Here is a 15,460-nt window from a genome sequence, read left to right as displayed (position 1 = left end):
GTTTGTCTTAGTTCAGCTTTAACACGGGCGCTAATTTGGTCCATTGTCTTGGCTGCGTAGCTCGAATACTTGCAGTCTCGATTGACAGAGGGAGCCGTGGAAAGCTTTCAGATCGAAACAATAGCTATACGGACAGAGAGGGGCAATTTCAATGAAGAAAAGAATGAAAGGGTGACAGTAGTTTATCTCACTGGAGAAAAAAGATTTCACCACCGAGTCATCCCGTCAGTCTTACAACGATCTTTGTCCGTTTTCCATTTTCCCTCCCAAGCTCTTCCTTTCATCGACAGTCTTTGTATCCTATTAGGGCTTGTATGGGTAATCTGAATACATGGCGTGGATGTGCAATTGCGGTGTGGTGCGAGTCAAACAACAGCTACGGGCCGTCGCCCGAAACATATAGGACCAAATACTACCGAGCAAATGTTGCCAACTCCCCTTCGCTCCGGGTGGTCGGCCGGCCTTTGAGGTTGTGCACCTTGACTTGTTTCAAGGCTCACGCTGAGTTTCCAACGATAGTCTATCCCCGTGTGTTCGGTAGGTTACCATTTATGCTGCCGTCGTGCAGCATGTCTGGCAGATGTGCGCTGGCCGCTTGCCAAAATAAGTCGTATGGTAGCATTCATGGTGCGGTACATGGAGTCCGCTGAGCCAGCTATTAGATCATGTTTTAGTCCGAGGTAAATCAATATGCAGATTCGTAATGCCACTAAACTCATATACAAATGGTCATTCTACACTTGTTCCCGCCGTTGCTGGCCGTGGATATCGGCCACATGCCTTCTTTTTACTGCTAGAAGATGGCTGGTCATCTTGTTCAATTGATCCTAATAGTACTTGGATGTCATATGGGTCATCGATCGTAAGCAAAAGGTGGCCGCTCACCGTACGTGGTGTTCATTCACAGACCTAGAGCGGCTATCGAGGCATGTCCCTTTGTCTGAGGATCTACTCGCCCTGATCAATCTTTCTTTTTCAAACAGCTCTCCAATCAGCGTACAACACAAGAAGAGTATTGTGGCGCTTTATGTGTGTTCAAGACCAGTCTGCAGAGCTGAAAGGCGTGGACGGCAGGTGAGCAAGGAAATAGGCCGATCTATATTATGAGGCCTCCATTCCGCGATTTCAAAACAGCTTACAGTTTTGAATCACTGCGCGTCAAAGACAACACCCTCCCAGTGAGGTCACACAGATTCCGGCCTCACTAGCTGGCTACCGAGACGCATTATGCCGAAGTCGCTACGAGGACATGTGTCCGGCTGAGTCAAGATGCTCTTCCGAGGAGTAATTCGGGATTAACTTGCGCGATTTTATATACCATGAAGAGCTTGAAGCTAAATAGAGGATTTCATTGCTATATAAAGCGAGGTTTCTCCCGGCTTTGATGCTTTCGTTTCCATCTTATCCTCCAAATCAAAACTCAGCTTCACATACTCTTCCTACATAGCCCCTCACCACGATGCGTCTCGCCCTTTTCATTAGTTTTGCTGCCATGGCCATGGCTGCGGCAGTGGGTAAGTAGAATACAGCCCCGACTCCTTTTACTATTCAGACCGGAAGACTAATTTTTACCTGAAAAGCTGATCAAAGCCCTGCATCGTCTCCCACAGACGTCCAGGATGACATTGACGACGACAACGCACCAATCGACATCGCTGCATGCTACTGGGAGGGGTCTGCTCCTTTCTGCCGGGGTCGTTGCAAGCCTGGGTGGCGCGAGATTGGCAGAGACAGGTGCGGAGATGGTCGCTGCTGCAGCACTGGCAGCAAGGCTCATTGCTGCCAACCGTAGACGGTTGGGGCAACTGGGTTCGCATATTGATGCGAACCTGCGGGTTCATCGTCATCTTGAAGAGGTTTTGGCAGGACGGGCCCGAAAAAGGCTTGCTCGGCGGAATTTGGTAGCTTCTGGTCGTTGTATGGAGTTCTCCAGCTGGAGTTTAAGCTCGGCCGGCCATTCGCGGAGATTCACCATTAATAACATGACTCAATGGCAAAGAAAACAAATATAGTCTTACAACCCATCTAGTGCCTGATGATTGGTGATGCTTTGGGTCTATTCCACTCTTTCAATGCACACTGTCCAAACTTTGAAAGGGGCGCACCCAGAGTTGTCATTTCTTTACTCATTTCCAGTAGACTCGAAAGACCCTGGTCTCCAAGCTGCATTTTCTTTTTTTTTTTGCAAGCTGCTGGGTGTCGGTAAAAGTCTCGGTACTGGTCAAGCACATTCTCGATCGAAGAGCTCTTGTCTGGAGTTGACATCAATTCAGCAGCGCCTCTACATGCCGAGCCAGCGTCGAGTACGACTTTCTATACCCTTGACAATGTCATCTGAGATGATCCCTTCCACTCGAGGTTGATACTAAACAAAAATTTTGATTGCCCATTTAATACGCGGCATAGGAAGCCAAGCCTGTTAAAAAAAAAACTTGAGGCTATTATGTATTCCTGAGCATGCCAACACTGGCCGCGACGTCAAGGCCCAAGCTGAGCTTTAAACTAGTTTGGTAAAGTCTTTGGAAATGTCTTTTCCAATACAACAAAATATAAATCATCTCGCAATGCCTTTCCATTCACCAACTCGCCGTACGGAAACGGCTTCGTCCGTTTAGTCCTCGAGAACCCCCTGCGGATATAAAAGTCGATCAACTCGTTCCTCGTCCAAATCACGTACAGCTCCATGCTCTCGGCCTGGTACTCGGCCCGCCCAATCTGTTCGAGGTGCGCCATCAGCGCCTTTCCGATCCCGCGACCCTGGCTCCTCGGCGCAACCGCCACCATGCCGATCTGCGCGACGGGGCCCTGGCCGCCGCCCACGATCTCGGCGCAGCCCAGCAGCGTCCCGCTCTGGTCGTCGAGCACCATGACGACCTTGCTGGCCGGTCGCTGGATCTTGGCGACCAGACCGGCCTCGGAGATGCGCTCGTCGGTGAAGAGATCGGCCTCGGTGGTCCAGCCCTCGCGGCTGGAGGGGCCACGAAAGGCCGACACGACGAGGGCCCTCAAGGCGGCGACGTGAGAGAGGGTGGCCGTTTGAAATGATAGGCGGCCGGTGGCTTGCGCGGCTGATTGAGCAGTCATGTTGCCTGGTTTCTGCGATTTTCTTTGCCGTGATTACAATGTCGCATGCAAAGACCACGCCCACAGTTTGATTGACGAACAAGGCTCGGGGTGTGAATGACTCCTGCGCAGGTTGGGAACTTGCGATCGGGAATCGTAACGTTGTATTTATTGAGTTCGCGACTCGTCACAAATCTATTTCGATGTCGAATCATCCGTCGCATCACATGGTTGAATCGGTGACGGAGCAACTATTACGGGAAGCAATTCGCCGACCCGAGCATGCTAACGAGGACATCGCCGGACGGTCTGATCGCCCGACGTCAGGTCTGTGAGCACAGGCATCATCCGACCATCAATGCGGCGAATAACTCGGGCGGTCCTTAATTACTCCACAAGGCGAAAGCCGTCCAAGAGCAGCATCTTGAACGTGCAACGCGCTCGGGCCGACGAGAGCCACATTGACTCTTCCAAACAGTCACGCATCTACAAGACATACACCTTCCAGTACAATGAATATAAAGGTCGCAGAGACCCATGCGTATACAGCCCGCGTCAATTGCTGCTCAAAATACGCCTTCTGCATCCTCCTTTGGCATTTCGCAACAGCCATGTCCCAAACAAAAACTCTCAACAAGGTCGCCGCCGCTGCAGCACCCGAGGCTCACGAGTCTCCCCTTGCGCAGCAGTTCGGCGGCCATTACGCCAGCAGCTGGATGAACAGCCTCCCCGCGTCCTGGACGCCGTACATCCAGCTCGCGCGCCTGCACCGCCCCCACGGCCTCTTCGTCGTCACCCTCTCGCACCTCTTTGGCGTCCTGCACGCCGCGTTTCTCGCGCGGGCGCCGCTGCGCGAGACTCTGCGCGTCGCGGCCGTCGTGTTCGTCGGGGCCGTGTTTGTCAACAGCGGCGCCCACGCGTGGAACGACCTGATTGACGCGCCGATTGACGCGCAGGTCGAGCGGACCAAGACGCGGCCCATCCCGCGCGGCGCCGTCACCAAAGGCGCCGCCCTCGTCTTTGCCGCAGCGCTGGCGGTCCTGTCGGCGGCGTGCCTGCTCCTGCTGCCGCCCGGTACGCGGGCGCCCTGCGTGCCCACCGTCGCGGCCATACTCTACTATCCGTTCGCGAAGCGGCAGATTTTCGCGCCGCAGCTGGTTCTCGGGGCCTGCATGGGCTTGTGCTCGCTCGTCGGCAGCGCGGCCATGGGCGGCGACAAGGCGTGGCTCGACCCGTCGACGCAATGCCTGGCCGCGGCGACAACCTTGTGGGTCGTCCTGTTTGATACCATCTATGCGCACATGGACCTGGCCGATGACGTGAAACTCGGCGTCAACAGCCTGGCCGTCTTTGTGCAGGGATACGCGAGACCCGTCCTGGAGGTGCTTGCGGCGGGCACATCCATGCTGCTATACCTTGCGGGCTCGTACGCCGGTATGGGGCTTGCGTTCAACGTTATTGCCGTGGCGGGATGCTCGCTCTGCGTCGGTGGCATCGTTTCCCTGCTCGATCTCGAGGATCGGGTGAGCTGTGGCAAGTGGTGCATTGCCGGGTTTCGTTTTACGGGCATTTCCATTGCTAGCGCGCTGCTTGTTACCTATCTAGCTTCATTGTATTAGCGGACTCACATTTCGATTGCATAGCCAAGGCCAACTCAGGTACAATCTACATAGTACAGTAGCACGGTATACTCCGTTCACGCATCAATCAAAGTCTCCATAATTCATTACTTCAAAATAAATCAAATATTTCATCGGATTGTCAAACTATAAAACTTGACCATTATACTCGGCAGATGCATGAACGATGGGGCGGAGAACGGAAGAACCACAGAGAGACTAACATCTGTAAGCAGTTCTGAGAAAGACCAATCGAGGCTCCCTATACAATTGTGATGCCAGAAATGGGGACAACTTGTTTGATGTTATCACAAAGCCTCGCTACCAGCGAGTTGCCTTCCTCGCGCAGATTGAGCAGGTATTCGGCATCGAACGGAGAAAGTAGTGTCATCAAACGGGGTTCTTGATCTACAGGGGGGAGATAAGCTTTCCACTAGGCGACAGCCGAGGACCAACAAAGAAAGGTTGCATGCCGATTGACCCCTTTTGTGGACCTGTTCCTATGCATGAGTCGCGCATCAACCCTACTGAGCAGTTTGATGTCGAGCAGATAACGAACACAACACCCTCGATCCTCGATGGGTGATCATCTCCGGCTGCAAAAGCTGTGAACAAGGGACCTTGTCACTAGAGCTCAGCCCGGTGCTAGTTCAGACTTGGCCACGTGCTGGACCTCGCCGCTTCCCGCTGCCCAAGCGCTTGACACGAAAGATGAATGGCTTACTCACTGTACTTTGTCAATAATTCTGTCGTGCGACTGACTGGGTCTCTGAAAACCACCCAGACTTTCTTGAAGACAGGCATGTTCCGAACCTGGTGCTGCGCAGAATAGGGCCTCCGCTGCTCGCGAAGCAATGTTCGGCCCGTGTAAGTCGCGCGTCGGGTTCCGTTCGGCCATGACAACCTCCTACCGAGTCCACACCCAGCCCTGCATGAGACGAGATTTTTTTTTTTTTTTTTTTTTTTTTTTTTTTTTACCCTTTGCGGTTGATTTGCCCAACAATGTGCTGCGGTCCGTGATGTGTCAGTGCCGAGTTTTGACTTTTTGCCCGACTGTCAGCGCTGTTGGCCTGTACTAGTAGTGCCGGGGCGGGTAATTCCATGGGATCGCTGCTGAAACAGCCAGCACGCTATGATGGAATTTAATGGGCCGTGCGATGTAAATGTTCACCTGAAGCGGTGGAAACTCGAGGGCAAACTACGCGATAAATCGCCCACCAGCCGCGGAGCTACCTGGGCACTTGATGCCACAGCGCATCACGCGCTTCGACCTCTAAATTTTATGCTCGGACGGCTCGGTGCAATGTTGAAGAAATGTTCACGTTATACAAATTGTAAACACATGTTTATGCAAAATGTAAAAGCCATCTTATATCAAGCCTATAGTTCTCACTGTCGAGTCTGTTCTGGTATCGCAGCTTTCTAGACGCCCTGTAGCGGCAGATATAGGCTCTTGCCTAAAATGACGAAATCAATTGAAGGGTTGCTGGCCCCTGTTGTGCGGTTCAAGCATCTCCAGACCCGTGTATCGGATCCAGAGATACAAAAATGCTTCCTGCTGGTGCGAGAAGTTGTCGAAAATCTCGGCCGCGCTGCCCAGATGGGTCAGCACCGGGCGCTAATCGAAGTCCTGGATCGCAGCCTCACCCATGAGACTCTGGAGACTATTGCATATGCATCTATCCTAGACAGAGAGCTATGCTCTGCTTTCAGTGTCTACTTCACCACTCTCGAACAGTCTTACGCGTGGCCACGCGAGGGCGTCGTTTCAACACCAATCAACCTGCACAATCACAAGCTTGTCGTGCAGATGATATACCATGAGGAATTATCCATTATCTTATTCGAGAGCATCTTGGAGGGCAATTTCGACGACCAAGTCTGCTGCGAGGCGGGATGCCTGGCGCTCAGAGAAGCAGAATTACTCTTGAAAGAGGCCTCTGATGCAAAAAAAAACAAGACGCCACTCCCCGACGACAAGCAGGACCTGGTCAATCTCTTGTACCGGACCTGTACCCAAGATTGGTTCCTGCAGGGCGACTACCGTGATCCCGAATCCCATCGTCAGTTTGGCAGATTGCACGAGATCATACACACGACCGGCACGCAGCGATCGGTCCAGGAGCTCTTCCAGCGGTCCGCGACGGAAATGCTGCAGAGACTGCCAGTCATGCTGCGCGACATCGCCACCCATGAGGCCGACATTTCGGGCGTCTTTGAAAGGCTCCAGATTGGTGTCAGTCTCGCGCGAGAAGAGCTGTTTGAAATGGTCATTGACGAAGTCATTTGGGGCCAGACGTTTGCCAAGTACTCCAAGCCCGTCGGTCTGTCAACCATTGGTGCCGGCGGCGCAGACTGCCCCATGTTCCGCATGTTGGACGCAGTCTGCGGCAAAGCAGGGGATCCAATGGGTGACACACTACTGGCAGAGCTGGACATGCGGACTCGGCATTTCCCTCCCACTATTCGCCGGCTTATCCACAAGATTGCGGCCGGGCCCTCTGTTCGAAGTTACATTGCGTCTGGGAGCGCTGGACCCAGGCTGTCGCAAGCGTTCAGCGTTTTTCAGCAGCTCCTTTACGACCTGTACGAGATGCATCGGAAGAAGGCCATGAGGATCGTGCTGGCGCTGCGGGCAGGTCAGCTCTACACGTCGTCAGGCACACAGAATGCCAAATCTCCAGAGTGGCACATCTCCAACACTCTGAGCAAGGCAATGACTGTACGGTTCGGGAGCGATCCAGCTACGAGACGAATTCCCGCTACAGCGACCCCTATCCATCGCAAGTCGACCGGGAGGCACGACACCGAGTCCAAGATTATCAGACTCGACTTTGATGCGCCCATGGCCCTTGCCGCAGGAGATGGTATCCTGGTCACGGTTCACAGCGAGGACTTTGGCACTCAGACGCGGACATACTCCATCACGAAAACGTACCCGATTCCAGACTTTGGCACTGAGAGCGACGACGATTTACACGTTACCAGATCTGTGGAGATTTGCTGTCGCAGTGCCGGTCTTGTTTCGACATTCATCTGCCAGCGCGAAACTGCCTTTCCCGTTTCCGTTGCGCTATCCCCCAGCCCTCACTTTCGAATCAAGGCAAACAAGAACAAAAGCGACGAGGCCTTCTTCATCGCTCAAAACGGCGGCGCCGGCGTTTTCCTAGGCTGGTTATCTCGACGGGACTCCTTGGTCGGTACCTACACGCTGGTGATTGGCGCGCAGAACCTGGGCTGTTTCATCTATACAGATGAGCTGCTGGACGCCATGGACAAGTTTGGCGCGCATCTGAAGGTCGTCTTATGTCTATCGAAGCCTGAGAGCCGAGACTTGGAGTTGCTTGCAGGGAGAAATTGCCGCGCCTTCCATGGCAGAGCACCAGCCGTGCTTCAAGACCTCCATCAGAGGCGGTCCGCGCCGACTTATGTCTGCGGATCGTCCGAGTTTGGGCTGAGCGTGGCTGAAGCGCTGAACCGTGCCTCAAAGCATACAAGTCTCGATGCAGACCGGCGGATGGCTCAGATCAACACTTCCAGCATGCCTGATTTGCACTTGCATGTCGCGGCTGCCAAGCCGAGCGCTGCCACGGCGCGCACTCTGGCAGGCCGCGTTATATCTCGATCTGAGATGGCTACTCACAACGCCCCAGGGGACATTTGGATTTCGATCGGCGACACTGTATATGATATCTCTGTGCTATCCACGTTCCACCCTGGGGGGGAGAAGACGCTCTTGTGCAGAGCAGGCTTGGATGCGGACGACATGTTCCACTCGGTGCATCAAGGGAGTTTTGAAGTCTTGTCGCTCCTTGCGCCCATGGCAATTGGACAGCTGGAAAGCAAGAACACCTTGTACGCCGACAGCGAAAAGATGCTCGACATCCTTGTCCAGGCACAAAACGACTTGACAAACTCCAGCCGGTTCGAGCAGCGCCCGACCGGGTCGGCGGAGCAGCTGGAGCGCGCACCGCCTGCGGAGCTGGTGCGCTGCTCCCTCTCTCAGTTTTGCAAAGTATGGACTGCTCTGCTGGAAAGATGCGGCGCACCGCGCGCGGCGGCGGCGTCGGAGGCGATTGAGACGCAAGTCGGGGCTCTCGAACAGCGGCTGGCAGAAAGACAGACGTCCCTGTACGAGTCCGCCTTTTGGGACGAGGGGCGATGCGCGTCGGGGCTTTGCGACATTTTCGACGCGCACGAGAGCGCGGTTGTCGAGATTCACGGCATTGTTGACGAGATGAAGATGGAAGCAGCGAGGTCGCGATTGTCGGCAGAAGACTGGAGGCTTCTTTTCGACACGGCGACGCCAAAGGTGGCGGCAGCATTGGGTAACATGATGTGAAATGTGTCCCAACCACAGCGATGAGCATTTTCATTGTATTCATTGTATTCATTGTAGTATTAATACTTGCTTTTTGAGTCAGCATTTCAATATCAGCGCGGCATTTGATTATACTTGGACTACACATCACCGTACACGTTTAAGCAAGCTGCTTGATGGCTCTCCCATCGGCCTATCACAAAGTCGTTGTGATATTCCTTCTGCACAATGGTGTAATGATGTAACGCAAAGCCGCCGGACGGGAACAAGGTCCCGATAATGCGTTTCTCCCTACAGGTTCATCATCTCTCGGAGCTTGATGCGTGTTGCGTACACGATTGACTCTTCATCCCAAAACAGTGTCATGTATGTTGGCAGGCACAGCCCAGCAGCTGAGTCAGCAGGCACCCACAGAAGGTCACTGACGCCGACGCCACCCTCCTAGATAGCTTCTTTCTTCCTGCATCATCACAATCAAGGTTCTTCTTCGACGCTTCTGTTCGTGCCGTGACCTGGTGATGCCCTCTTGCTCTCTTTGATCCGCATTAATGTACCTACTCGCAGCAGACTACACATTTGGATGTACCCAGATGAAGGGGCGGGAAGCCGGAGGTGATTATCTCTCAAAGGACATTCGAACCCCCAGCCCTGATCATTTGGCAACGGTGCGAGTCGGGCTAGGTGCTCGTTCGTTGGCCTATTATAACCACAGCGTAGTATTATGGAACATTTTCTTTTCGCTCAGCACCCCGCGCGATACCAGGAACATGTATGATCGTCATTTAAATTTGCGTGATTCTATTGGTTCAAGCTTTTCCCCTGAGACACTACTCCCCCCGTCGATCACTAAAAAAGACTACGGATTAGTGCCGGATACAATCGCTTGTTGTTGCCGATGGATGCTATGCAACTGTTGGGGACTTGGACACAGACCGCGAACTCGCAATCCCAGCCACGTACATGACAGAACAGCATCCCACATCATCGGCACGACAGTGTTTGATCCTTGCTCGACTGATGGCATTCGTCAGCTTCTTCAATTTTAGTCCTCACGCAGCAAGTGTGCCCCACTGGGCATCCATGGCTGACCCAGAAAGGACTCGTCTTAATGGAGACCATGGAGAACCCTGTTACATCATATCACTTGGTGCTAGTGCCGAGCCTTCCGTCTTCTGGCGATGACGTCTGTAGGTAACACGGGGTGGGAGGTTGCATTTTCTCGTTATTCCTGGCGTGCAGCGCTCCCCTGCGCAGCGAGCAATGGCGAGCCTCTCGTCCACATTAAAAGTGTGCCAGCTCCGCTGCTTTTGACACGGTCGACGCTGTGCCAATTCTTGTCCCAAGAAGACCCCATCGTCCCCGCGTTCCATAACATTGGTTGTCCTGGTCGCCATGGATCGCTGGAAGCAACTCATCTCTGCCGCCAAGCTGCAGTCCATCGCCGACAGCATGCGGCGGCCCGAGCACGGCGAGGACGGCTTGGACCCTGGGTTTCACCCGGACGACGTCGGGGCCACCGACGACCTACAACAAGCCGCGGCATACGGCGACCACGGCGCTAGCGGCGAGGAGGACGAGGAAAAGGGGAACGCGTCGACGCTTCGCGAGGTGCAAGACCAGGAGGCCGCTGACATCATCCGCACCTTTGGCCTGCACAGCAAGCCTCACACGGACGGCCTGTCGACGGGCGCGACCACGCCGGATGGCGGCGGCACCACGGCGGCCACCACGCCCGACGGCCTCGGCGGTGGCGAGGGCGAGCCGGCCTCGGCGCCAGTGAATGCCGGGCTGCTCTCGACGCTGCTGCGGCTGTCGCAGCTGGAAAGGACGAGCAAGAACATCATCAACAAGGAGTACTTCCTCAACAAGGAGGTGCTCGACGAGGACGCGGCGCGCGACAAGCGCACCAAGTGGTACCAGGACCCCGACATGAAGAAGAGCACGTCGTCGCTGCCGAGGCTGTCGGCGCTGGCGCCGCCGACGGCGGAGCAGCGCCGGCTGAAGCGGCAGCGGCGGCGGCAGCAGAAGAAGCTGACGGTGCACGTGGCGTCGGTGCTGGCGCGGCAGCGCTACATCATGCAGCTGTGCAGGGCGCTGATGGCGTACGGGGCGCCGACGCACCGGCTCGAGCAGTACATGGTCATGACGGCCGGGATCCTCGACGTCAGCGCGCAGTTCCTGTACATGCCGGGCTGCATGGTCATGTCGTTTGACGACCGCGAGACGCACACGGCGCAGGTCAAGCTCGTGCGCGCCGTGCAGGGCATGGACCTGAGCCGCCTGACCGAGGTGCACAACATCTACAAGAGCGTCGTCCACGACCGCACGGGTGCCGACGAGGCCGCCGAGGAGCTCGGCAGGATCATGCGCCGCGGCCCGCGCTACAACAAGCCCTTTGTCGTCCTGCTCTACGGCCTGTCGTCGGCCTGCATCGGGCCCTGGGCCTTTGGCGCCCGCCCCATCGACCTGCCCGTCATCTTCGTCCTCGGCGCCTTTGTCGGCTTCATGCAGCACGTCGTCGCGCCCTACTCGATCCTCTTCGCCAACGTCTTCGAGGTGGCCATGGCCATCATCACGTCCTTTATCGCGCGCGGCATCGGCTCCATCAGGGCGACGGGGCCCTTTGCCGACCTGGCGGACCGCAAGTACGTATTTTGCTTCTCCGCCATTGCGCAGTCGTCCATCTGCATGATCCTGCCGGGCTTCTCCGTCCTGTGCAGCAGCCTGGAGCTGCAGTCGCACCAAATCATCCCCGGCTCCGTCCGCCTCGTCTACACCATCCTGTACTCGCTGTTTCTCGGCTACGGCGTCACCATCGGCACGACGGCGTACGGCCTCATCGACAAGGGCGCCACGGGCGAGGGGTCGTGCGTCGGCGAGCCCCAGCAGCCGTACGGCAACGCCTACGTGCAGCACTTTCCCTTTGTCGCCGTCTACTGCATCCTCGCCGGCCTCGTCAACCAGGCCCGCTTCCGCCAGACGCCCATCATGGCCGTCTTCGGCCTCATCGGCTACATGCCAAACTACTTTCTCAGCAACCGCCTGGGCTCGTCGACGGGTCTGGCCAACACGGTCGGCGCGTTCGCGCTGGGCACGGCGGGGAACCTCTACAGCCGCCTCTGGCACGGCCATGCCGCGTCGGCCATTATCCCGGGCATCTTTACCATTGTCTCGTCGGGTCTCGCCGCGTCCGGCGCCATCATTTCCGGCCTGCAGTACTCGAAGCAGATCCAGGACGGCACCATCAACGACGCCACAGTCGTCAACTCGAACAACTCTTTGACTGGCCTGGGTTACGGCATGATTGAAGTCGCAATTGGTGTGTCGGTAGGCCTCTTCATCTCGGCCGTGGTTGTCTATCCGTACGGCAAGCAACGTAGCGGATTGTTTAGCTTTTAACTGAGGCGCGCACTGCACATACACTGCTCTGAGAAGAGTAGGACGAACTTGACGCATTGTACATGTAGCATAGCATAAAATTGAATATGATTATGTCGACCCTTAATCAATCAGCATGGCCACATATATGTGCTTCACCAGTTGAGCATTAGACCGAGTGAGAACCTCTGTATGACCAAGATATTCCAGTTTACAGATCACAGGTGGAGATATCTCCTGCAATCAGATAGCCTTTTCTGGGACAGGATAGGGACGTTTTCTGTCATTGCGCTCGACAACGTGAGCAGGTTCCAGTACAAAAGCCCGTGTCGAGTAGTAGGTTATTAGCCAGAGTAAGAGTCTTGTATTACAATAGATGACTAATACAGCGATCGGCCTCGTGGCCTAATGGCTAAGGCATCGGTTTCCGGTACCGGAGATTCCAGGTTCGAGTCCTGGCGGGGTCGTATTATTTTTGCTGATGACTACCATGATTGTTCTTTTTTTTTTTTTCTTTTTTTTTTCGTGTTTTGTTCTTTTTTACGTTTCCTCTATCCTCTTTGTGCGTTCATAGTATTTTCTATCGGGTATTGCCAATGTCTGGCCTTGTTCCAGTATAGAAGACCAACTTGCACACCAATGAATGCCCCAGTTCTTTGGCTGGAGACGGCTACTGTATTGATGCGGACGCATCTGCTCGGTGGATGAAAAATAGGCCAAACTTTCGAGATTTCAAGGTGTAAAAGATGGGAGACATATATCAAGAGACAAGGTCGGAGCTGCTGTTATCTGCATGCTACAAGACTTCACTGTGCCTGGTATTTATGCGAAAAGATGTATTAAGTGGCGTATGGCCAATGTATGTTAATGGTATCCGAAAATGGCATCAAAATGCTACAGAAATGGTGATAAAAATGCTTCAAAATACGAAACAGCTCCCAAAATGAATGCAGGACAATCATTTACCATATAGATGTAGACGTGGTTCCCCTTACTGCGCGTGTCCATAATACTCAATCACGTTGCTCTGTGCAGGTGGCTGTTGGTGTTGCTGTTGCTGCTGGTGCTGCTGGTGCTGCTGCATGACAGGGGCCTGGCCCATCATCGGCTGCTTCTCGCCCGCCTGCATCGGCACGCCCGAATAGACGGGCTGCTGAGGAAACTGGTACGGCCCCGGGACGACGGGTTGGCCAACAGGCACGTACACGACGGTGAAGGGGTTACGCAGGTGGTTGCGGAGGTACGTGTCGGAGCATCCGCCGACAAAGAGCACAAAGGCAAACACAAAGACGATCCAGATGAAGACGCAGGTGGCAATCATGGGCCCGTCGATGCCCTTTTGCGCGCAGAAGTCACGCAGCTCCCTGTCGTACGGGTCGTTGTAGTAGCTGCTGCTGTGCGGGTAGTCTCTGGGATCGTCGTTGTCGGAATTGCTTCCGTAGACACTGTCGGTGGGACGGCTGCTGTAGGAGCTGCTGGTGGACGAACGGTACAGATAGTACGGGTCCTCATACGGGTCATCCTCAGGGTCGCCGTCGCCGGTCGGCGGGTCGTACGGGTACGTGGTGGTGGTTGGGAGACGACTGAGTACTCGGGTGCTGGTGGGCCTCATTGTGTTGGGGTTGCCATTCGGGTTTGTCGTAGGCGTAGCGAACAGGCTGGTGGTGGTGGATGCAGCGCCACCGACTTGGCGAGCCTGGTTGGCAACGACGGCGACGTTGATGACGGGTACATCAGGAAGCGCATAGTTGTCCGCGACGACGACGGAGCGGCGCAAGTTGCGATCCCGGTAGTCGTTGCACTCGGCCACGTTGATGACGGCATAGGTGGAGAGCATGCCGCCGACAATGGCCAGGACGATCCACGAGACGAGCCACATGCCGACGTGGGCGCCCGGGTGGACGCCCTGGAGGAAGACGCGGCGCGGGCCGGTGACGGCGAAGCACAGGTCGGCGACGGCCCAGACGAAGGGGATCAGCAGGGCGCAGGCGCAGGCAGGGAAGACAATGTTGCTGGCCGAGTAGGCGTCCTGGAAGCGCACCATGGACACGCCGATGGCGAAGCCGATGATGCAAAAGACGATGACGAGGACGTTGAAGACGAGCTTGGTGACGCGCCAGGAGCGGTCCTCGTGGTGGTTGGGGTCGAGCGCGTTGCCGTTGGCGTCTGTGGCCGCCGGACGCGCCTTGGCCATGTTGTAGGCCTGGGTGTCGATGCAGGCAACGATGAAGAGGACAAAGGTGTTGAGGGCGAGCAGGATGATGAAGACGAACTGGGCGATAAACTGACGCTTGTAAAAGGCACGCCCGTTTCCGTCGTCATCGTCGTCGTAGTCGTAGTCGTCCACCACCCAGCGGACCACAATGGCAAAGGCGGCAATGAGGCCGGCGTAGACGAGCCAGCAGATGAGCCAGACGCCCGTGTGCACGGCCGGGTGGAAGCCCCGCGCAAACTTGAGCGAGGCGCGGACCGCCGTCTCGGCGACGGCAAAGATGATGGTCAGGACGTAGACGGGGATGGGGATGGCCAGGATGACGTCCTCGCCTGACAGGTCAAAGGCGCCCGTGGCGGCCGCGTGGCCGGAGAAGCCCAGGCCGACAATGGAGAGGACGAGCGCGAGGAGGACGAGGAGCATGTGGTGGCGCTTCCAGGCGAAGATGGCGCTTGGCTTCTCCTCGACATACGCAGGGTTTGCCGGCTGCTGCGACGGCAAGTCGGCCGCGGCGGCGGCCCCAGAAACGGCTTCGCGTTGGGCGTCTGGCTGCGCAGCTTGTCCACTCTGCTGCTGCTGCTGCTGCTGCTGCTGCTGCTGCTGCTGCTCAGGGCTCACGGGTTCCGCGTGGCGAGCAGAAGGCGTGGCCTCCGTCGTAGGTGGCGAGACGGGTGAAGGCTGCTCGGGGGCGGCGGGGCCAGCCGGCGAGGGGTTCGCGAGGGCGCGCTGGCCATACTCGTGGACCGTTGGCATGCGGTCAGCCGCAGTTTGGTCCGACGACGCCATGGTCTCGCGAGTCGGCGATTTTGGGTCTTGGACGTCCAGATTGAGGATCGGGAGGCGTGTTTGTTGGTGTGGGTTGGTCTC

General features: G+C 55.9%; 5 protein-coding genes and 1 non-coding gene across 6 annotated transcripts; 4 read left to right on the top strand and 2 right to left on the bottom strand.

Moving 5' to 3' along the window:
- Positions 1-2,441: 2,441 nt before the first annotated feature.
- V2A60_004161 (GNAT family N-acetyltransferase) lies at positions 2,442-3,084 on the bottom strand (the record flags this gene model as incomplete). The annotated part of the gene is made up of 2 exons (XM_083255482.1): positions 2,442-2,502; positions 2,678-3,084. The coding sequence occupies 2 exons, from the start codon at positions 3,082-3,084 to the stop codon at positions 2,442-2,444; spliced, it is 468 nt and encodes a 155-aa protein (XP_083111608.1).
- A 590-nt stretch (positions 3,085-3,674) lies between these two features.
- V2A60_004160 (4-hydroxybenzoate octaprenyltransferase) lies at positions 3,675-4,682 on the top strand (the record flags this gene model as incomplete). The annotated part of the gene is made up of 1 exon (XM_083255481.1): positions 3,675-4,682. One exon carries the CDS (start codon positions 3,675-3,677, stop codon positions 4,680-4,682), a length of 1,008 nt encoding a protein of 335 aa, XP_083111607.1.
- A 1,462-nt stretch (positions 4,683-6,144) lies between these two features.
- Positions 6,145-9,024, top strand: V2A60_004159 (uncharacterized protein; the record flags this gene model as incomplete). The annotated part of the gene is made up of 1 exon (XM_083255480.1): positions 6,145-9,024. The coding sequence occupies one exon, from the start codon at positions 6,145-6,147 to the stop codon at positions 9,022-9,024; it is 2,880 nt and encodes a 959-aa protein (XP_083111606.1).
- Positions 9,025-10,395: 1,371 nt separating this feature from the next.
- Positions 10,396-12,402, top strand: V2A60_004158 (threonine/serine exporter family protein; the record flags this gene model as incomplete). Its single annotated transcript, XM_083255479.1, has 1 exon — positions 10,396-12,402. The coding sequence occupies one exon, from the start codon at positions 10,396-10,398 to the stop codon at positions 12,400-12,402; it is 2,007 nt and encodes a 668-aa protein (XP_083111605.1).
- A 373-nt stretch (positions 12,403-12,775) lies between these two features.
- V2A60_004157 lies at positions 12,776-12,848 on the top strand. The gene has a single exon. It is a non-coding gene; the product is annotated as a tRNA-Arg (tRNA).
- Positions 12,849-13,372: 524 nt separating this feature from the next.
- On the bottom strand, positions 13,373-15,379 carry V2A60_004156 (uncharacterized protein; the record flags this gene model as incomplete). Its single annotated transcript, XM_083255478.1, has 1 exon — positions 13,373-15,379. The coding sequence occupies one exon, from the start codon at positions 15,377-15,379 to the stop codon at positions 13,373-13,375; it is 2,007 nt and encodes a 668-aa protein (XP_083111604.1).
- Between the last annotated feature and the right edge of the window lie 81 nt (positions 15,380-15,460).

The sequence above is a fragment of the Cordyceps javanica genome, chromosome 2 (assembly GCF_051103115.1).
Source record: "Cordyceps javanica chromosome 2, complete sequence".
Classification (NCBI taxonomy): Eukaryota; Fungi; Ascomycota; class Sordariomycetes; order Hypocreales; family Cordycipitaceae; genus Cordyceps; species Cordyceps javanica.
This window is presented reverse-complemented; position numbering and strand designations above follow the sequence as displayed.